General features: G+C 41.3%; 1 protein-coding gene across 7 annotated transcripts in view; it reads left to right on the top strand.

The window, feature by feature from the left end:
• LOC146378864 (glutamate receptor 3) overlaps positions 1-23,792 on the top strand; it is a 77,808-nt gene that overhangs the window by 36,493 nt on the left and 17,523 nt on the right. For 5 of the 7 annotated variants that reach the window (XR_014801527.1, XM_084941967.1, XM_084941966.1 and 2 more), the window contains exons 5-13: positions 10,448-10,501; positions 10,810-10,971; positions 11,253-11,420; positions 12,334-12,438; positions 12,984-13,010; positions 14,664-14,771; positions 16,632-16,838; positions 19,470-19,843; positions 21,407-21,605. Coding sequence is in view for 6 of the 7 variants with exons in the window: in XM_084941967.1 (XP_084798093.1) it covers positions 10,448-10,501; positions 10,810-10,971; positions 11,253-11,420; positions 12,334-12,438; positions 12,984-13,010; positions 14,664-14,771; positions 16,632-16,838; positions 19,470-19,843; positions 21,407-21,605 (1,404 nt within the window). In the remaining variant the exon portion in view is untranslated. The remainder of the gene's footprint in view (positions 1-10,447; positions 10,502-10,809; positions 10,972-11,252; positions 11,421-12,333; positions 12,439-12,983; positions 13,011-14,663; positions 14,772-16,631; positions 16,839-19,469; positions 19,844-21,406; positions 21,606-23,792) is intronic. The other 2 variants (XM_084941968.1, XM_084941969.1) reach the window with 1 other exon arrangement.

The following is a 23,792-nucleotide window of genomic DNA, read 5'->3' as shown; positions in this document are numbered from 1 at the left end:
CAAGTGAGACACTGTAGTCTGTTTATGAGGTGTGCCAAAATTAGATGAGTTTGCCCCATAGACTGTATTCAAAAGGAAGATGTAGCTACAGTAGTGTTTTGCATTAATTTGCACTATTGTTTTGAAGATTTTCTTTCCTCACCAAGTGCTTGGTCATAGCGAGTTGTCTCGTTCTTGGGTTTTCGCTGTATTATTGTAGGGTCACAAGGATTAACAGTGACCAATTTGACAGCAGAAAGTTGTTTTGTTTTTTTCCAGATGCTGCACACAGCTGCACAGCAGAGTTACAAAAGCCATTAAGCCCACAAGTGTAGTCTGCTTGTGCGTGCGTGTGCGTGCTGTGTGCATTTAAACCATTAATCCTGGGCACATCTTAGCCTTCTGTTCTTCGCTGAGATATTTGTGTATAAAGGCTTCTGCCCTCTACATAATGATCCTCATTATTGCAGGCCTTATGAGTTTTACTCTGACCTTCACTGCAGATCTGTCTTCATTTCCTCTGATGCGGGGGATTATTTTTAGTGACAGTGCTGAACATTTTCATTAATCAAGAGAAGTTTGCTTTTCCCTGCCCTTCAAATTTAGATCCAGGGTTTCTTCAAGTGTTCTCAAATTGCTTCCGTATTAGATTCAACGTATCCAGTCATACAACGGTGGTCACTCTGTGTCAGATCTGACCGATCCAACCATAACGTCTCTTCTGCGGTGGCTTAATGTGAATCGTTGCCTTGTCGGCAGCATCTGTCAGACAAGTATCTCTCCAGATGCATAAGAGCGGCAAGGCAGGCCCGTGTCTCTTGAGAATGATTCCTTATACGAGCTGTGACATCAACACTTGCTTTAATGTAATATCAGCTCCCAGTGTAAGTAGGACACACTGTCCCATAACAGCAACAACAATGAGCCTACTATAAATAGCCTACCCTCCTAGCCTGAGGGAAGATCTTTCACAAAGGCAGGAGTGAGCAAACACAACTGCGATCACTCATGCATCAGGAAACAATCGTTGTGGACATGATTTAGTTTTTAATCTGCGAGGCAGTAATCAGAAGAATTATGATTCAAATCTTTTGATGCCTTCTGTCAGGATATTATAAAACTCGTCATTAATACATTTTATTTGCAAACATCTGCTGTTCGGTAGATGCTGTAGTCAAGGAGGCAGTTTCAGTTCTTCTAGGCTTTATTTGTTGATAAATGTGCTGTGGGAGTTTTGGTCTTCTGCTGGCTCTCTCACCACCTGTAAAAGTATCAGTTTGCTCATCTCTTCAGTAAAGTAAAGACGGAGCGATAAACACCTCTAAGGCTTCTCATCAATAATAGAAGCACAGTGGATTTGTTATCGCTCTAAGAGAGGACCCATCACCTCCAGCCTCCTCCTGCACAGCTGACAGACAGAGGAAGAGTCAGAGGGAGAGATAAAAAGACTGGAAAGGCAGAGAGCTTGTGGGAATTGAGCCATGTAGTGTGACTCTCCCTGTCTGGTGCTGTGGAGGGAAATGGGAGAAGTGCTGAACACCCAGAGGTGCACTGGAATTCCACACCCTGTGAGTAGGAGAATGAAGCATGCTTTATTTAACTACCTAAGACCTGAACTCTTCCATGGCATGCATTTTTAATTTCTCTTCGATATTTGGGCACGTTTTTTTGTTTTTTTTTACCTGATTTTTTGTTTCTGAGAGAAATGAGATCCACATAGGAGCACATTCGTTTTAAATTTCCATAGAACAGTGGCAGTATAATGTCCCTGTAACTGGATATCAGGCCCTTGTAGAGTAAAATGTATTATTTTGGTCTAGACATCCCAAAATGTGATGTCCACATATGTGGGCGCCAGGTCCTAGGAAGTTAAATGAGATTATGCTATATGTAGGGTCATTATTATATAATCAGGGAAATTGCAGTTTTGGCTGTTGCTTTGTTGGGAATTGCTGTTAAAGGTATTGATATTTATAGCTAAAATCCTGACCAGCTAATGGTGGGGCAGGACATGTCAGATAGCATAGGCAAAATCATAACAGTGTGACTGATACTGACAAGCCTATGTCAAACAATGTACAGGGTGGGCCATTTATATGGATACACCATAATAAAATGGGAATGGTTGGTGATATTAAAGTCCTGTTTGTGGCACATTAGTATATGTGAGGGGGCAAACTCCTCAAGATGGGTGGTGACCATGGTGGCCATTTAGAAGTCGGCCATCTTGGATACAACTTTTGTTTTTTCAATAGGAAGAGGGCCATGTGACACATCAAACTTATTGGTAATGTCACAAGAAAAACAATGGTGTGCTTGGTTTCAACGTAACTTTATTCTTTCATGAGTTATTTACAAGTTTCTGACCACTTATAAAAGGTGTTCAATGTGCTGCCCATTGTGTTGGATTGTCAATGCAACCCTCTTCTCCCACTCTTCACACACTGATAGCAACACCGCAGGAGAAATGCCAGCACAGGCATCCAGTATCCATAGTTTCAGGTGCTGCACATCTCGTATCTTCACACCATAGACAATTGCCTTCAGATGACCCCAAAGATAAAAGTCTAAGGGGGTCAGATCGGGAGACCTTGGGGGCCATTCAACTGGCCCACGACGACCAATCCACTTTCCAGGAAACTGTTCATCTAGGAATGCTCGGACCTGGCAGCCATAATGTGGTGGTGCACCATCTTGCTGGAAAAACTCAGGGAACGTGCCAGCTTCAGTGCATAAAGAGGGAAACACATCATCATGTAACAATTTCAAATATCCAGTGGCCTTGAGGTTTCCATTGATGAAGAATGGACCCAGTATCGTTGTACCCCATATACCACACCAGACCATCACTTTTGTTGTTCCAACAGTCTTGGAGGGATCCATCCAGTGTGGGTTAGTGTCAGACCAATAGCGGTGGTTTTGTTTGGTAACTTCACCATTCACATAAAAGTTTGCCTCATCACTGAACAAAATTGCATGAACTGCATGAACTGAGGGTCCTGTTCCAATTTTGTTTTGCCCATTCTGCAAATTCTGTGCGCCGATCTGGGTCGTCCTCATTGAGATGCTGCAGTAGCTGGAGTTTGTAAGGGTGCCATTTGTGAGTAGCTAATATCCGCTGAAGGGATGTTCGACTAATCCCACTCTCCAGTGACGTGCAGCGAGTGCTACGCTGTGGGCTCTTGCTGAATGAAGCTAGGACAGCCACTGATGTTTCTTCATTAGTGACAGTTTTCTTGCGTCCACATTTTGGCAAATCCAACACTGAACCAGTTTCACAAAACTTAGCAAGCAGTTTGCTGACTGTAGCATGGGAGATGGGTGGTCTCGTAGGGTGTCTTGCATTGAAATCTGCTGCAATGACCCGTTTACTGCGTTCACCAGATATCAACACAATTTCAATCCGCTCCTCACGTGTTAACCTCTTCGACATGTCAATGGCTGTGAACAAAGAGAAACTTGTAAATGACTCATGAAAGAATAAAGTTACGTTGAAACCAAGCACACCATTGTTTTTCTTGTGACATTACCGATAAGTTTGATGTGTCACATGGCCCTATTCCTATTGAAAAAACAAAAGTTGTATCCAAGTTGGCCGACTTCTAAATGGCCACCATGGTCACCACCCATCTTGAGGAGTTTGCCCCCTCACATATACTAATGTGCCACAAACAGGACTTTAATATTACCAACCATTCCCATTTTAATATGGTGTATCCATATAAATGGCCCACCCTGTACTTCTCTAAAAATGTAACTGTAGGTGTATCTATAACCTAATGATAGGACAATTTACCACACCTTGATCACAGGGGGTCTGTTTCCACCCTTCCACGCTCCACACACTTTTGAATACAAGGTTCTTGGGGAGGAAAAATGTAATTAGAGGGAATATTTTCAAGTGCTGATTTTGGCCAGGCTGTGCACACATTTGATGATGCACATTTGTGCAGACTACAGGGAGTCAGTTGGGAGCAGTATTATGCCAGGATGGTTAGCAAGTACACCCGTAAGAAAGAAGAAATTAAAGTACTGCAAAGCACTGGTTTTACTAATACTTCAGATATAGGAAATGTGTTTTGTATGTCTGCTTTATCCTTTAAAGACTCAGTTCAGTTCAATTCAATTCTATAGCACCAAAAAACAACAGCAGTTGCCTCAAAGCCCTTTTTAATTGGAAGGTAAAGACACTGAAAAGATGCACAGATTGCCTGATTGTGAGATACAGTCAGTGCACTATTATTTACAATGAATGCACAATGCGTATGTTTAATTTAAAGGAGTCTGTGACAAGTGAGCGAGACACATATGGAGGGAACATTATGGCAAAATGTCTAGACTGCTGTTATTGGATTTATAACAAAAGCAGCTTTAAGAGTGATAAGATGACCTCAGGCTATGCTAACTCAGGAAATAATTACAGTGCATTACAACAAACTAATATTATACACAGTAAAATACACAGTCGGGATAAAAATGCAAGCACAAGAAATAAAAAGAAATAAACCTGAAAATATGGCAACTGAAATACAAAACATAAAGAGCAGTTTTAGGAATATGATAAATTGTATTTCAGTCGCTGACAAAAATACGCTGAAATTTAAAAGAAAGCTGTCCTGCGCCAATAAGTATTTAAAAGTTATTTGACAGAAAACGCTGATGCAGCAGACACGAGTTCCTGACATCCCAACCGAGAAACAGCAAACACTCGTCCCCCACTCAGTCTTTAAGTGTGAGGCAACAGTCAGCAGGTTGCTGGTTGCGGCTCACAGCCTGTGCATCAGTGCTTGGTAAGACAGCTTGTCTCAGAGATTTTATATCTTTTTATATCTATATGTATATAAATAGGGCTGTGCAAAAGTCTCAAACCAAACATTGCTTCTCTATATTTTGTTTACAAGGAGCCAGACTTTCTTATAATTTTTTTAAAGTGCTCTTAAGAAATAGTTCTCCAGGCTTGCTGAAGATCTTGAAAAGTTTTTCTTTGGGTATTGGCTGCTTTTTTAGCCATTTTCAGTCCAGTCTTGTACATGACCACTTTCAGAGGATTTTGTTTGTCCCTTACCACTGACCGCTGAATTCATTCAAGTATAAATAGCACCTAATTCAAGGGATGAACCGGTGTTGTGTCTACAGATAGCAGACACCAAAGAACCCATTTTAAATTGTAGTTTCTTTAGGCACTTTGTAACTAACAGCCTGTTGCAAAAACATATAATTTGTTCCTGTTTCTTTAGGTGACACTGCAAAAGAGCCAAAGATAAACCAGTCTAACAGACATAAAATTGCATTTTTGCATCAAAGAGGCAATTCCCAAAACGAAAAACATCTTTCAGAATGATATGCAGTGAGGAAAATGGATAAGTGGCAGGCTTATCTACAGTATCTAAAAGTCATGTCCTTGAGAAACAGGAAAAAAAAGTCAGAGATGCATCTGGGCTTTCAGTTGATCGATCTACTTTTCACAAAAGCCTCTGCAGAAATGGTCTCAGTGGAAGACAGGCTTTCAAGGAAGGGAAACAAGGAGAAAAGCCGAGTTGTGCCAAATTACACAAGAACTTAAAATCAGAAGCAACAGGTCTGATGGAGAGATGAAGTTCTATATTTCTGGTTCAGATTGTTGTCAGTTAGTCCTCAGGAGGTCGGAAGAGAGGTACAACAGTGAGTATCTGCAACCATTTGTGATACACAGTGCAGGCTCATTTCAGCCATTTGGGTTGGACATCTTGGCAACAGCTTGATTTTTCAGAATGACAGTGATCATAAACACACTGTCTGCGCAGTGAAAGCATACCTGGATAGAAAACACACAATGGAGATCCTGGACTTTAACATTATTGAAGCAGAGTGAGATCATCTAAACAGAGAAGAGAACAAAATGTAGCCAAAATCCAAAGACGAGCTATTTAAAGACATTACAAGAGAGCTTGTCTAACACAGAGACAAGCTAAGACATAGGTGTGTGTGTGAGAGAGAGTGTATTATCCTTTCTCCTCTTTCTTTTACTGGCCTTTCTTACTTTATCATTGAGGTCTACTTTATGAACCTTCAACTTGAGCGACAAATACAAATATGAAAGAGCGGCATGAAGAGTGTGTGATGTCCCAACTTGAACTGTAATGCCCTTCAAATAACCACAACAAGCGAGCTATCTGTGCCTTCATTTTCTTTTTCCAAAGTTTGACTGCAAAAAGGAAACATGGCTTCTGAAAAAGGAAAACAGAGAGTGTAACAGAGCAAGTTTTTGTAGAAGGCCTCTTTGTAGCCCGTGCCTCCAAAAAGAGACCCCAGAGAAGTGTAAGTTAAAAGCTAAGCAAATGAAAAACAACATCAGACACATGGAAATGGTAGAGTTGGCAGGTGCTCAGCTGCAGAGAGGATAGTGAGAGCATTAGAACTTCATAGACATTTTTTGTTTTGTTCAAACTGGCACTCAATAAGACGGCTGTGTGAAGTTTAGAAATGTGTAGCTGTTGGCTACTACAAATGAAAGAATCAGCAGCTTAAACAGACTGTAAACAGGTAAGTCCATGCACGCTTCTGTGACAGTTAAATCCCTCCTCACATTTTGCCCTCTTTTGAGTAGCATAGCAGTAATTAGTCGTCTAGTGTAAGAGGACAGTTATTAACTTGTGGTTCTGAAGAAGGTAGATGACAAATCACTGTAAAAAACAAGAAAAAACAAGAAGAAGTCTCCATCAGTGGGAAAAGAGGCTTGAAGGCTGTTGGGCAGTCATCCAGCTCAGTGCAGGACTGGATGGCTCCAGCCTGCTTAATTAAAGGGAATTCTCCAAGGAATTTTTAGGCTGATGGCCCTGCAGCTCGGCCCAGCTCAGGCAAGCCGCAGAAAGCAAAGCACAGACCTGCTCATCCACACATGCGAACCCGAGGAGCCCTGAGGGCAGACAAACAAATATAATTGAGACCTGAAACAACCACTCAGTCTCTATCTGTATTCTGGAGTCACAGTTTGTCTCCTCCACAGTGCAGTGAGACGAACCCACATTTCTGATTATGCCCTCAACCAGGAGGTGAATACTAATGTGTGGATGCAACATGAGACTGTGTGCTGAGTTTATCTGTCTGTTTGCTGTGATTCATTTGATTGTAATGCACCAGCGTGGGTTGGAAGATGATGCATTGTGTTTTATTTTTAACAACGCACTTTAAAAATCACTTCATATTTGCACTTAGAGATATCCTGCTGATATGCCAGCGTCTAACTGCTAAGTTTGGACATCAGTTGTGGAATGAGAGCTCAACTTAAAGAAGATCCTTACAAAATTGATGCCAGTTAACCAGTAGTTCAATATAATTCTGTCTTCCATCTGTCTGATAGATCTGAATCTACCGTCAGCAGCCAGTAGTGCTGTGCAATACTGCAGATTTTGACAATACGTTACTAAGTAAAAACGAGGGCAGTGCTGCAGATACCAAAAACGATGCTGATGCTTTTAACCTACGAAGGCAGCTTATATAGCAGAGAGAAGTGTACCATGACTTATGAGATGAATCATCATCAGCTGGGTTTTTGGAGAGCTGGAGTGTAAATGTACCTGTGTAACAATACCAATACCAGCGCTGGTATAAAAACCAGAAATAAGTTTATTTTATGTAATACATATTGTATTTATTACGTATATTTATACACATTGTATTTATTAAGATCTGAAGTAGTGATTGAGTCCATAAACTCTCTAAGTAAGTGTTTACTGAGGTCATGGATTAAGGGTCCTGGAGGGCATTTTTTTTCCATTTGTGTACAACTGAACTTCTTTGTAACTGCAAAAGCAGCTCTGTAGCATTGGCTTCACTTTTCAGACCCTCTGTACCATCTTATTTTGCTCACTTGTCCAAGTAAATGGACAGGAACATTTACTGTAGAAAACAGTTGGGAGGGCATGACACGTAGACTGTCCTTCCCATTCAAAGAGCATTAAAAATTCACAAGACAGTCAGAACAATCAGTGCTGCAGGTTTTCTTCTTGCTTTTAGGCTTCGGGTCTTGTTTTCCCTTTGCTGTTTGAGGAGGCTGTTGTGTAAGAAATGAATTGTGACACAGAGGAAAGTATAAGTCCTGTGACACTAAAAGTGTTGCTGTTCTCAGCGATGGTAGTGCCTGACCTCATCCAGGCTCCCGGTGGTTTCACATATACACAAAAAGCGATTATCCCAGGGGATCGTGAAACTGGAGCATCGTGATCCTAAAATTATTTGTTATGCCCAGCTGCTTTTTTCCCCTTTCTTTCTTTCCTTTTCTTTTCCAGAACATCTCTGCCGACAGAGGGGGGAGCAGATCCCGTGGCAAATCGAATCAAATTACAAGAACGTCTGTAGTGCGCATGATACATGAAAATGAAAATAGACAGTAATGAAAATGTCCTTGTAAACTATATTGGAGGGCTTGACAGCACATGTAAAAACCTGCAGAGAATTGTTATGTTTGTCCTCATTATCATTTCTATAATGAATATTAATGCAACTACATCAAAGAGTAATAATAGTAAAGGGCATAATCACTCTGATCATGAACCATAATATTTGAGTTATCTTCTAGAGTCACTCTGTTTTCAGAAACTGTTCAGTCAGAACTTTAGTATAGCTGTCCTTCCCTTGGTTCGCTGCCATCCTACAGTAATGACTGCTGAGGCAGGTGGTAAACACATTTTCTTTTTCTCTTCTTGCAAATCAAAACTTCATCAGGTATGAAAGCTAGGTGATGAATCTATAAACCAAATGTGCATGAAAGTATATCAAAAAAGCTTTTATTAACTACGATGCAACATATAAAAAAAGCATTTGCTTTCCAACACAGCCTTAATATTTGAATCATGGCTGTAGCAGTCAGCAGTGAAGGTGCTACTTAGTACAGTATGAAGCATGCACTATGAACCGACTTCAGTGTGCTTTGAATTCAGTATATCATTCACACCTCCAGTTATTGCCTACACGCCGTGCTGCAGTAAGCAGTGAACGTTTACACCTGATTCTGTTCTAGCAGCTAAGCAGTGCTTTGGGCACAGCCATGTTCACACTAAGCCAGGTACATTTCTAAACGCATCTGTTTCTCGTCGTTTTGGCCCGCTGTCCAGACTAAAAGCTTGCACAGAAGTGTGAGGTCCTGCGCCGCCTGCCTTGTGTGTGACAAACGAGAGTCGTAGCCAGTCACTCCAGGCGCTGCAGCTTCATTAAGTGCTCGCCACACTCGGGTCACTCTGGCTCTCTCTCACGTGCGGGAAAATGAAAAGCTATTCGAGACCATTTGGAAGACAGCGAGCTGCAAAGCTTCAAGGAATGTTCTTCCTTTTGAGGGAATTGGATCAGGAGTTGAAATTGTTTTGCATTTCTGGAAAACAAAATTTTGATTTAATGTTGAAATGCCATAAGCTTGTTAGAGGGCCAGTCTTGCAGCATCTTGGGGAATATTATGAGACATTAGGCAGGAGTAAACAGCTTTTTAATAGTACACAGGTGTTGATGGAAACACAGCTATGTGGTCCATACTTGTGCTGCTTCTCTCTGGGAGTTTTGGTGTTCCCTGCCATAAAATAAAAGCATGCTTGGTAATGATATCTAGTCCTCGTCCTGTTGCTTTCAAAAGAATCTCACTTTTGGTTAAATAAAGATAAAAAAAAAAATACCCCCCAAAATAGGAGCCTCTGAGTAAAACGCTACATAATTTGTCTATGAGTAGTACTATGAGTAGAAATCCACCAATGAGATGCTCTCCTTGTTTCGGTGAAGTTGTAATATTCCTCATCTTTATCCGAGTCCTTTGTGAAATCTCTTCAGTGTGATATCACTATCACTCTGGACATTTAACATTTAGATGATTTCAGTGGCTGAGTATACTTATCGAAACTGTGGAGGAGTGTAGAAAGTGAAAAGACAGGAAAAAAAAGCAACTCTCCACCCCCGCAGTATCTTTTTGAAGCCTCACACTCGATGGCGAATCAGAATATATGGAGGGAGCGAGCGCCTGCGAGAGGGAGCGAGATTGAGCCGGCGAAGAAGTTTAAAGAGATCGGCGGATGCAGCTCTCTCTGTGTCGGCTGGCTCCGACAGGTGCTGTAAAACATTTTGGGTTTAATTAAGTCTAGTGCGCAACTGAGACAGGCGGAGCAGGAAGCGGCAGACTGCAGAGCAGAGGCAGCTGCAAGAAAAGAGAGACGGAGGTTTGCCGAAGCCTTGACCTTATTTTACATGTTGAAGTTAATGGAAAGGAACAAGTGGTGTCATCACAGTTTCTCCCCACTATGTGTGCGTTTCATGCAAACACGCACAAATGTACGCGCTCGCACGCTCCCTCTTGCACTCCCGAATGTCACTTTCTTCTCTCTTTCTCTTTCTGTCAGCTCTTCTGCAATTGGAGGTCTTTGTCATATCTGAGTCTTCGTGTTTCTTAATGTTCTCAGTGTTGTTGGAAGGGAATCTGACTCACTCCGTGTCTTCTTCTGCAAATTTGTAGGTGGTGACCTCGGGAAAAAACAGCAGAGGATACCATTATATCCTCGCCAACCTGGTGAGAGCTCGCAACTCGAAACAGCACAACACAACTCAGTGGAAAACTCATAGCAGCAGTGCTTGTGTGTGATGCAACGTTGTGCAAAGAAGTGCAATGTTCTCAGTGGATACATCTCAGGAGCACAGTCAAACTTGGTTCTCTCAATATATAGTTGTGTTAGACTTAAAACTGAATGGTGCAATTAAATCGATGAAGTTACTCAGCGTGGACAAGCTAAAGCAGATTTAAATCTCTCATCTTTTTTTTTCCTGTTCTCCTAATGATCCTTTTCTCCACTACCACCAAGTTGTGCTCTTTGCTCTCAGGGTTTTTCCAACATGAGTCTGGACAGGGTCTTTTCTGGTGGAGCCAACATCACAGGCTTCCAGATCATCAGCCCAGACAGCCCCATCGTCCAGCAGTTCCTCCAGCGCTGGGAGCGCCTGGATGAAAGAGAATTCCCAGAAGCCAAAAACACTCCGCTGAAGGTCAGTGAGGCGAAGCTGCCGATGCCGCAGTTGCATTTTTATTTAACATCTTCAAAGGCTGCCGTCGCTATTCATCTTCTGAGTTTGAGGGTAGTAACTTGGCTTCAATCAGAGAAAATATGTCAGTGCGAATCATTTCAGGGATTCAGTTCAGTTCGTCTCGCTTGTTTTACACGAGCAGCGCTCTGTGGTAACCTTGCTCTGACGGCAGCTCAGTGTTGTGTTGGGTCTGTGTGATGTCATTGGTGCATCACTGGGATTTCTTCTGGCCTTTGACTCAGTACACATCAGCACTCACCCACGACGCCATTCTCGTGATCGCGGAGGCCTTCCGGTATCTTCGGCGGCAACGAGTGGACGTGTCACGTAGGGGGAGTGCGGGCGACTGCCTCGCCAACCCTGCAGTGCCCTGGAGCCAAGGCATCGACATAGAGAGAGCCCTCAAAATGGTAGGACTGAGAGCCTGCACTGTCTCACTGCTTATTTTATTTACTTTATAGTTATATGTTTGCTTATTCTCACTTTCTACTTGGTGATGTTTCCAAAGTTTTTATTCTTTAGGTATTTTTTTCCCTCCCATGTTTTCTTTTTCTGTGAAAGATCCCTAAATGTTTTGCCTCTATAAACTACGGGCTACAAATATAGTTTTTTATGCCATTACTTGCTAGAAATACATTATGATTTTTTCACAATTTAATAAACAAATGCTGCAGCACTTAGCCATTAAAATATTATAGAACTGTGAAAATGTATTGAGCCACCCCTCATTTATTTATATTTTGTATAAGTTTATACAGTTCTAACAAGCTTTCCACTGAGGCTTTTAGTGAACAGTAGATGAACACACAGGTCTTATGTTACATCTTTTTTGCTTATGTCTTAGAATATAATTTTTTAGATTTTGTTAATGAGCCATAGATGTCTGCCACTTGTTCTTTTCGCCTCCACTTTTCTCAAATTTGTTTAAGTACACACTGCACACCATGACAGCATATGTCAAGTTTCAGGTTGGTTTAAAAAAAAGAAAAAATACCCAAGAAATGAGGGCTGGCTAAAGATTTTTGCCTTTTACACTATATTTAATTCCTTTAAGCGTACTAGAACCATGTTATTCTGTAAATACACCCATTCCTTACATACTGCAACGTGAGCAAACAATTATAAGAAACCTGCTTCTGGTGTTCCAAGTTAGTCTGACCTAATAGACTGGATCCTTATTTAAAGTGATTTAACTGATTGAAAATGAGACCAAAAGGTGAAGCAGAGCCTTATATCACAGCCGTATGACACACGTTACCATGTGGTTTATACATGCTGTATGTTAGGAACAGGTGGTATGATGCTTTTCTTGGTGCCTGGCAGGTCCAAGTACAAGGTATGACAGGAAACATCCAGTTTGACACATTTGGTCGACGATCTAATTACACAATCGACGTGTACGAGATGAAACCAAGCGGCCCCAGGAAGGTAAGTGGGCACTAAGGTTTGGATGTCATAATTTAAAAATCTATAATTAAATACTTTTTGCAGGTTGAGTTTATGATACAGACCCATGCTATGTGCTTTGCATACAACTACACAAGCATAAGCAAATTTGAAGGATACCTTTTTTGAGGGATTTTCTTCTCTGGGCATATTGGCACTACATAAGTTAGGGTTGATACTGATTTGGACAGAAGCTGCCAGTAGCCCGGGCTTTCTGATCCAACTCAAATCATATAAGCTCCCGCTCCCTCTGAGAGTTTGATCTGGAATATATCCACCAAGAAGCAGCCAAGCCATGCAGATGGAAGCTTGAAGTTTTGGAGAATGGATGAATAATTGTGATCACCTCACACTTACAGAGAATTTAATAATAATTGAGTATACTCACAAACATACTGTTTAGACATATATTCATGGATATTTAAATGCAAGTTTTTAAACTAGTGTTCAGGTCTTGTTATTTTAATTTAAGAAATTCTCTCAAATAATCATCTATCCATCGATTTACTTCTGGTTATCCAATTCAGGCTGGAGCCGGTCCCTGCTGTCCTAGGGTGAGAGACAAGCATTCATGCTCACATTCACACCTACAATTAATTTAGAGTCACCAATCAGCCCCACAGATGTCTTTGGACTGTGGGAGGGAGCCAGAGTACCTGGAGAGAACCAGTGCAGACACAGGGAAAACATGCAAACTCCACACAGATTGCTAACTGCTAAAACGCTAACCACCACACCACCCTTTCAAATAAGTCATATGGAGTGTTTTTACAGGAAACCCCTAACATGATGTTAGTGGGTTAAGCAGCAACATTTACTTGTATGTGATTAGAACTATGACAGTGAAATACACATTAGTAGCATAACACCTACAGGCTCAGTGTAAAAAGATTTGAACTTTGTACTGTTTTGAAACAAAAAATTGTGCATAAGGAAGAAGATCCAAAGTTTTTGACATGGACAGAAACAGCTAAGAGGTAAGAGCTGCAGCACACATTAGCATTTAGCTACAACGTATCCATTTACCCTACAAGCATGGACACATGTCTTCTCTTGTGCCTTGGCCTTTGGCTTGCTAAAGGAACTGCTGTGAGGGAGTGCACTCACTTGGAAAAGCCAGTTAGCTAGTTAAGTTGTCAGCTGTAGCGCTTGTCAATGTTTGTTAGTTTAGATGCTAAAAGATTGGGACCTGTTCTTCTCTACCTCTGGCAGGACACTGTCTATGTCCCCATTAGTTTGTAAGGTACAGGCACTGGAGCAAACCACGCCCTCACATCCACCCTGAGCCTGAAGGTGAAAAGATTGTGTTTTACACGTCTTTGTTTTTAAAAAAAAAAACAAAAAAAACTATTAATGCCAAGATTTTTTTGATTTCTGACTACCCTTCTGAATCGTAACAATTTCGTTACACTGTGATACAACTCCACATTAGTAAGTAATACACTACTGTATAATCGGGCAGGCCAAAGGCAAAAACAATAGTGTCTGAACACACACACACCCTTACACGTGACACCCGTAAGAGCTGCGGTAGCTCTGTGACACTGAAACCCCCACAAAGCTGGCACCGAAAAGGAGTGGCCCCATAATGTCCACACAGCTCAGTTCACAAGACAACATCCATCACAGACCCCCCCATCCAATCACAGTGTGAGACAATCTACAGTGACAAGAGAGTGAGTACTGCGCATTATAGCTTCCAGAAATGGGAGAGTTCTTCTTGGCTGAATAAATCAGAGTCTAGCAGAAATAAACATAATACAGCTACTGGAATCATCTTAGGTTGAGCAGCAACAAGCCAGGCTTTGTTTGTGTTAGATCATAATGTGTGTCTTTTATGTAGTATTAATAGAAAGAGAAAAAAAAATTCGACTGCATTGGCTAGATAAGGCATTTTTAGATTATTAGGTTTTTCTTGCTGGTATTAATTTTATCAGTCCTCCAGTGCTCTATGGGTGCTGCTTTCTTGTTATATAAGAGAACATTTGCTGAGCCAGGAATAGATTACTCCTACTCTGCTGAAGTGTAGCCCAGGTGAAGTGAGGAGAACCACTATGAGCTTTTTATTAAATCATATATCAGGAGCAACCGACACCGTCTCCAGCTGTACAGATAGAGCCGACCAGCTCACGTGAACTCGGAGGGTCTACTGTGAAAATGTCTTTCTGCTTCTCGTAAATAACTGCGGACCTCTGTGTTGTTTTCAGATCGGCTACTGGAATGAGTACGAAAAATTTGTATATATAATGGATCAGCAGGTCACCAACGAGTCCTCTTCTGTGGAAAACCGAACAATTGTGGTCACTACTATTATGGTACACACTCAAGTGGTTTTAAATGTTTCACCTTAAGATTTCTGCCACTCAAGGTCAAGGTGTCCTTTGTTGCAATCTGTCCTGGGAGGGTAGAATTATTTTATTTTCAGTTGCTTTCCATCCACTCACTACATGTTGAAACAGTCGATTCACACAGAGTGTTTCAACTGTATCCGTGTGGGTGCCAAAGCATTTTGGTTTTTTTATATTACAGTGGGCTGTTGTAGTAGTGACATCACAATAACGGCTTTGGTAATGATAACTATACACATCGTGTTCTCATTCAGTGCATACGTAAGTAAAAATGTTTCCCTCTCATTAAGTAAATTGTCAGTGATGCTGGACCAGAGACATGAAATGATCTGCACACAAGGAGGATGTAAACAGCCAATGGCTGCAACCTTTGGCTGTTTATCCCTTGTCTAAAATTTACTTAGTTAAAAAATTTGAATGAGGATGAGAGCGCTCCAGGAGTAAGCAGCGGTGAGGTCAGTTAGATCAGTTGCAGGCAGTAGCTGCAGTTTAGTGATCATCAGCCATTTTTAAATGTAAGATAAGGTGCGCCTTATCTTACATTTAAAACCATGGCCTCTCTGTCTTTCTGACTTTGCCTATTATGGTTGCATCTTAGGCAAATTCAGAATGAAATAGTCATGCATTCCCATTTCAGTGTCTGGAAACTCATACTCATCTTACCTAGACTGGAAGTAAAGTGTTGTTTAGAGCGAGGGAAGAAATGAAGAAGCGTAGTGCCATTGCATTATTTTTTCTCTCTGCCAGACATGATTTTGATTTGAACAGAAACCAATTATTGTTTTTAGAGGCATCGCAGTCATCTCATTAACTTCATGTTTTTATTACTTCCCATGACATTAAAGAAAACGTTTAATGAAAGGACTACCTCGCTTTGTTGGGGTGCAGTTCTTTCATTTTTTGTCTCACCATAACACCGAAGACTGCGGAGCGAAAGGGATGTGGAAGTCTAAAGTTCAACAGGAGCCATGCTGTTGAATGCTCCAAAAACATCAGCAAAAGCCAACAGTCTCCCGTGAAGAAATTGCATTTATTCTGTTCTATTAAGCTGAATAACCTCTGAAAACATGTGCATGCCATACGACAAAGTAAGTACAGCTTTGCTTAATATCCCCCCCAAAGATGGTTCATCTTTAATGGCAAACATGTTTTGGATGTTACATGTTGGAGGAATGATACAACAATCAAGGCACAGAGGCAAAGCATATTAGCATAATCGAGGCGATGAGCAGATTATTTTATTGTCGTAACGGAACAAATAAAAAAAGCAAATTGAACCAGCTTTAAACTACTTTTGTGGTGTGATTCAGACCTTTTTTAAAAAAAAGTTGTTCGATAAAATGAGGTAATCTCCATGTGTTTGATGTCTTTAATCTCTCTGCTGCCACTGACGTTTACTTTATGAACTGGAAAAGTGCTCCATTCAGCTCGTCCTGCCCCCTGTGCCTTCGCTGATGCAAAGCACACGCAACCCCCTGCCTATTGCCCATTTCTGCAGATTTAGATTTTTCTGGATCAGGTTAGCATGAGGGAGGCCCGACATCCTGCTTTGCACTTTGCACTTAGTTATAGATGCTTTGCTTCTCCCGTCGGTGCAGTCGGCCTAGTCCCCCCTGCTACCCACCCCACCCCTTCAGTCCTCCACTTACGTGCCCGTACATGTGTTTAACCTGTGTTTGTCTTTATTTATATGTTCCCCTCATCTGTTCGTGCCCTGCACGTGTGCATGCAGCAGTACCAATAAAGGCCTCATGTGACCCATGTGGTTTGGTCACTGTGGATGTGATCTTGCTTTACCATGAACTCAAAATTATGTCTAATTAACAGGAAGCTCCATATGTGATGTACAAGAAAAACTATATGCAGATGGAGGGGAATGACAGATATGAAGGCTACTGTGTCGATTTAGCTTCTGAAATTGCAAAACATGTGGGGATAAAGTATAAGCTGTCAATAGTGCCCGACGGGAAGTATGGAGCCAGAGATCCAGAGACCAAGACGTGGAACGGGATGGTGGGTGAACTAGTCTATGGGGTAAGTGTCAGTCTGCCTGTGTTTCTGTAAACTGTCAGTCTTTTGTCATTGTTTGTGACTCAGCTCGTCACACAAAGCACATAGTAAAACATCCAGTTTTATCAGATTAACCAAGTTTTTTCTTGACCAAAGTAAGTTTGTCTATAGCCAATTAAACCCTTAAAGCTTCAGTCATATGTCATAGAAAACAGTTTTACACTTCCGTATTTTTCGGATTATAAGGCGCACTGTCGATGAACAGGTCTGTTTTCATACATAAGGCGCACTGGATTATAAGGCGCATTAACCAAAACAAAACAGTCAGATAAGTCAAACTTTAGTCAACTCATTCTTCTTGCTTCCTCCACTTCTGTACCATTGATTCATTATGTTTAATTCTCTTGCAGCTGCTCTATTCCCATGTTGTTGCAGTATATTAATGACTAACCTCGTATTGTGGATGGATTTTCTCAGTTGTTCTCCTGACTGAAGTTTGGTCCGTTTATAGCAGCGGTCCCCAACCTTTTTTGCGCCACGGACCGGTTTATGCCTGACAATATTTTCACGGACCGGCCTTTAAGGTGTCGCGGATAAATACAACAAAATAAAACTAGTACCGGTACCGGAAAAAAGAAGATTTATTCATAACACACATGAAAAGACCCAGGAAAACCAAGTTAACGATAAAAACGATAACAAAATAACGCTGAAAACCGATAGAAACCCTGAAAACCATACATTTCACACCTGAGCCTCAACTCTTGCGGCCCGGTACCAAACGACTCACGGACCAGTACCGGTCCGAGGCCCGGGGGTTGGGGACCGCTGGTTTATAGCATCCTGCCATGCGATTGCATTTGTCCCTAACCATCGGGAACCCTCACGTAACTTTTATCACATGGAAAAAAGTTAGCATTCATCCTCTAGCTTCACTGTGTTTATGCTATGCTAACATAGCTATATCGCTAGCAATCACGTAGCACATCATTATATACCAGCTAGCCCAACTTCAGTAACCCTACAAAAGTCACTACTGTTTAGTTTTCTGTCTTCATTTATGTTGGAAGTGAAAGCAGAGCTGTACATTTTAATTCTTTCAGAAATCTCTCAATCAGAACATGGTATATCATGTTTAGGTGGAAACTAGCGAGCTAACTTCATGCTAACTTGTAATTCTGTTAAATTTAATGTTTTCATGGATGCCTGGATGTTAAACTTAATTGTTACACCTGGTAAAGCAGTAACGCTGATCATTTTATTAAAGATGAAAGAATTTAGACAGTTTTTAACTCTCAGTGATGCCGCAGTGTTCGTTTGACTTTAGGACCTGAAGTGAACTGAGTTTTGGACCCAGATTACTCCGCGAGGTGAGGCTTCTGACTACGGTAGCCGTAATGCTCTGACAATCCGTCAAGTGGTGCGGCGTCGTAGCTTACCAAAGTCGTACTAACATATTTTTGACAGATTTTTGTGCGCTATGAACCGCATAAAATCAATTCGAGGTCAGTAATCACAACCAGAATTCATTACACTGGATTATAAGGCGCACTGTTGATTTTTGAGAAAATTAAAGGATTTTAAGTGCGCCTTATAGTGCGGAAAATACGGTACATAAGAATAAATTTAAAACAAAGAAAAATAAACATATTTATCTGGAGAGTGACTCAGTTTTAGAAATCCCTCCTTCTCCTGTAGAATCCACTCAACTGAGTTTGTCATGTGTCTCGTGGATCACTCACAGCCGAACTGGCTTGAAGAAGACAATTTGCATCTTTTATGAGGCCTCAGCTGCTGAACGAACGATGCTAAAACATCTCACACGGTTGACTGCAAATGTAAAAAGATATGCATGCAGACGGTGATTCAGTGCCTGATTCACAATCTGACACCTGTAGTTTCTGCCGTTATGTCTACAGCAGTATTAATAGCTGGACCGACAGAGATTGCCGTCTATTTTAATTGAACGAGCCGTGACAAGGCCTCATCTAAATTTGTGCATCAACACTAATTTTATATTGCTGCCAATTAACTGCTGGGACGTAAATTCACAATGAACAATAGGCAGCTGCTTTTGCCTAAGACCCCTCCTGAATTTATCAGCGACATGAATCCTTTGTGTTCAGTTTTCTTTAATGTGGATTACGTTACACAGCGCGGTCAGTAAGACCTGAAAAGCAATATTGAAGCAGCAGTCTATTCTGTTCCAGTCACTGCAGACATTTGTCAGCATTTGTTTCTCATACTAACTGATGAGCCTGAAAGGCAAAGCAGAGGATCTGTTGGAGGTGAATTTAACAGGCTGATTCACATTTCATGAACTGCTTACATAAGCTCATCCACCTCTGTCTTCCAACCCTCCGCTTGATTCATGGAGGAGATTTGGATCGAGACAAAGACATTAACAAATGCTGAGTGACTCATTTTTAAATGGCAGATCCCCTCTGAAGGGCTTTATCACAGGTCTGCTATTCAGTATATACTAAGCTGTGCCATTTCACAATGTTCATTCTGTTTACTCTGTGAATGTGCTGTGAGTTTGAGTTGGTTTGAGGTTTATCAATATTTACTCTTTTACAGAATTTAACACTTTGTTTGGTTATTATTTCTTTTCTGTTAGACTAAATCCCTCTGTGCCTCCTTCCATTTTCACAGAGAGCTGACATAGCTGTGGCACCACTAACTATAACGTTGGTTCGAGAAGAAGTGATAGACTTCTCTAAACCCTTCATGAGCTTGGGCATCTCCATTATGATTAAGAAGCCCCAGAAGTCCAAGCCTGGGGTGTTCTCCTTCTTGGATCCACTGGCCTATGAGATTTGGATGTGTATAGTTTTTGCTTATATCGGTGTGAGTGTGGTGCTCTTCCTGGTGAGCCGTTTCAGCCCTTATGAGTGGCATCTGGATGAAAACGATGAGGCCAAAGACCCTCAGAGCCCCCCTGACCCTCCAAACGACTTTGGGATTTTTAATAGCCTGTGGTTCTCCCTGGGTGCCTTCATGCAGCAAGGATGCGATATCTCACCAAGGTTGGTTTGTTGTGTTCACTCCACCACATCTCCGATGTCCTTGTCATCTCTCGTTGCATTTTATAGTCCCATACACGCGTTCCCATCATGCATTGGTGCATATAGGTTATTTTGAGCTTCACTAGTAGGGCTGTCCACCTAACCTCGTGCTCCACTTCACTGTACTTTCCTCCCATTTCTATATGAGCAAGAAACCATCATCAACTCGTCATCTTTGTGTTTTGAAGCTGCATGCTGGCAGCAATGCTTTGCATCCACAAAATAACTTATATCCACCATGCTGAGGGCTGTAAAATGCACAGGGGTCATTACATTTCATTTAAAGTAGGGGCTTGATTTCCTCATGACTCTTGGAGGGCTACCGTGTTTTTGCTGCATGTCCCATTTTACGGTCATCAACTTGGTGCATATAGGGTATATTGCGTGGAAATGATATCAGTTCCATAACTATATATTTTTCCAACACAATGGCCATCCAGTCATACCCTCTACTCATTCACTCATCCATCCTTCCGTTTACTCATCGCTGTTCTGGCATCTTTGACTTCTTCAAGGACTCTTGTTCTGACACTTCCTCTTATTTGACTTTGGAAGATTGTAGAGAAACTGGTTGAAGAGCTAAAGCAAACTAATTTGACCAAAGGTTCTCACAGATTTTCCCAACGTTTCATGGAATAATTAAACTGGTGATATGTCAAAGATGTTGTTGTTTTTATTTGATTGGACTTTTAACTCTGAGTTTTTTTAATGTTATGTTTAAAGAAAAAAGCAGAGAGGGCACCACTCCTGAAAACCTGGAATTTGCAGATTTCTCAGTCTCTAATACCTCACTGGAAAAAAAAAAAAAAATCAATTAAGCAGCAAATGAGGGATTTTATGTTGGCTTCAAAGTACATGCAGTTTTTGAATTAAAACTGCTGATGCTGTAATTTTTGCTAAATTATTCCTTATAGCTCCGACACAGGCCAGCAGTTCCCAGGCTGCTCTAACAAGAGGAAATGTATTCTCTGATTTCCAATCCTTAATCACACCTTCTGTTGCCTCTAGGGCATTTTTGTGGCTAAAGCTTTAACTCTGGTTCAACCACATTTAGACCAACTAATCTCTTATGGAAATTGATCTTACTGTGATTTTCTTTTCAGGATTAACTCCATTTATGAGCAATTTTCAGATAACACTGGTAGAGTCCTCACACAGCATCTCTGAAACACACTGTAGGTCTGGTGAAGTGACTGTGAATACACAAGAACAAAAATATAAAAACTAACTAAGAAAACAATAAATTAAGAGAAATCCAGAGCAGCGCATCTGCAATGCAGGGATTCACTGCGATTGAAGTGCGTCCTCATTTAAACAGAGGAATGAGAGTTCATCTGAGAGCAGCCGAGTCAGTATGTGTGTGATCGTTAAAGCAGAGGACCAGAGAGAATGGTCAAATTTGAAATTACGTACCCGGGGTTGAACCGCGAGGTTCCTTCCTCCCCAACGTGTTGATGTGAGCATGCTGATTTCCTGTCTCTATCTCTGCTCTTTTTTTCCTTTTCCTTTTTTTACTCCTCTCAGGTCTCTGTCCGGCCGTATCGTGGGAGGAGTGTGGTGGTTTTTCACCCTCATCATAATCTCTTCCTACACGGCCAACCTGGCTGCCTTCCTCACCGTGGAGAGGATGGTTTCTCCCATTGAGAGTGCCGAGGATCTGGCCAAGCAGACAGAGATCGCCTATGGGACTTTAGACTCCGGCTCCACTAAGGAGTTCTTTAGGGTGAGTGTCTCAAATGCCTGTCGCTATCCTGCTGCTGCACTGTATAAACGGACCTATTTTTAGGTGAATAAGCCTCTATAGCTGTGCTGTGTGTTTTGAGCCATTACCTGCCAGGTAAATAAATAAATCCAAAGACTAATTACTAAAAAAAACCCTTAAACTACTTTTTCTTGATGCAGCACTTTCAAACTACTGAAACCAGACCAACTGTATAACTACATCTAATTAATTCATTTTAAAACCTAAAAGAAATTAAACATTAGTAAAAACACAAACAGCTGCATGACAGTTGCATGCGTTTCTTTTGTTTATCGATTTAAAAGTGCTGCCCTGAAATGAATAACTATGCTGAGCTCATATTTCTTTCAGAGAGGAGCATCAGTCCGCTTGTGACTGCCACTGAACTAAATGATGGCATTAGGCTTCAGAGGCAGCGCCTGTTATCAGCCTGTTCACAAATCCATTTTGTCCACAAAATTAACTTTGGTTATCAAAATAATTTTTCCCAGCTTTTTGGCAAAAGGAATAATTCAGCTATGAAACTGGGACAGTAATGCTTCCTCGTGCGGCCATCTGCAGTGCCATTAATCAGACTTTGATTAGCCTCACTGTGTCTTCGCTAATTTACTCAAAAGTGCTTCACAAGCAAAAAGAAGAAGTACAAAAATAAATGCCTTATAAAAAGAAACAGATCAGGCAACTGGTTAGTGTTTATCGTTTAGAAAAGCAGGTAAGGTAATTTAAAAGCCTGCATGTTAATTAATGCTATTATCATTTTGAAACTGATGTATCTGATTGTGTAGATGTAGCTCTGTCTTAGCTTCTTAATCGCTGCCAGATCTTAGATGTCCTCAGGAGGATGTAGTTAAATGAAGTGATTGTTCAGTCTGAGTATCGAACACGTTTTTGTCTGTCTTTGAAACTTTGGAAAAACTTTAAAGAGAAACTAGAAAATGTCATTATAATTCCAATTTGCTGGCCTCTGTCACAAAACTGCAATCTCACAATAGACGCTCTATTCCTTGGAAATGGAAATGTCATTCACATCCGATGTCCAGCTCTGAGCTGTGTCTATTTTTAGTCCCAGTCGTTCTCTTGGTGTGATTGCTTGGAGTGAGTCTGAGACATTTCGGTATATACAAACCCAGCTCTCCCTTTAGACTCGAGAGTGATCGGGATGCTTCAGACGGCATCATTTCACAGTTATGAAACCACATCCTACAATCTCTTCTGAGATTTACAGACAGCATAAATACAGCATGTTTCTCTGTGTCGGGTTGGGTTATTTGCTGCTGGCTGGAGGGCTTTCTTGTTAGGACAGAGTCAGTCCAAGCATAATCAAATTAAAGCATGCATGCAGAAAACAATCGCAGACAAAAGAAGAAAAGATTCTGATTATATTTTAACTTCGGGATGAAAGAGCATTGCTTTTGTTTATCGTGTTTAACTCCAGTGAGGGAAGGGTTTTGCAGGGATCTAACCAAGTGTAATATCTGACCCAAGAGGTTTACAAAGGTGTTCAAGCAGAATAGCTCAATCTGCTGTGCAAAACTGACCCGAGGTCTGAAAGCACTGAAATGGAGCAGTCAGTATGATCGGTGCCAAGGAGGTCTGTAACTTGATGTCTCCTGCATTAAATGAAAGTATGAAAAATGGGCCTGTTTAGAAAAGTGTCATGGTGCAAAGGAAATCTTCGTCCCAAAAAGTTGAGGCAGACTGGGAAATGATAAAGTCTCGACTTGTCTGTTTGGGAAATTTAGAAGGATTTGGTTTTCGATAAAAATGCAAAACAAAACAGCAAGTCACTTATCTGTCAGAAATTCAGTTTAATTTTACTGGGTTATATCCAAACTCAGCTTGTACAAGGCTGTTGTTATAGCTATAGACAGACAGAAGTGTGGTGGAGTTGAGTTTGCCAGTTTTAAGTTGTTCCTATTATCCATATCTGCGCTCAGTTCACTTCCATCAGCCGACTGGAGTCTTTCAGTGTGGCGTTTCAAGCTTCCTCCTCCAGTCCAAAGACATGCATGTTAGGTCAGCTGGGGATTCTAATTTGGATGAGAGTGTGTTAGCTCTGCGATACACTTGTGACACGCCTCTTGCCCTGTGACAGCTGGGATAGGCTTCAGCGCCTCCACAGCCCTGACTTGGATAAGCGGAAGTAAATGGATGGCTGGAAAACAGAAG

Source organism: Perissodus microlepis, chromosome 10 (assembly GCF_051167445.1).
Source record: "Perissodus microlepis isolate ML-2025 ecotype Zambia chromosome 10, ASM5116744v1, whole genome shotgun sequence".
Lineage (NCBI taxonomy): Eukaryota > Metazoa > Chordata > Actinopteri > Cichliformes > Cichlidae > Perissodus > Perissodus microlepis.
This window is presented reverse-complemented; position numbering and strand designations above follow the sequence as displayed.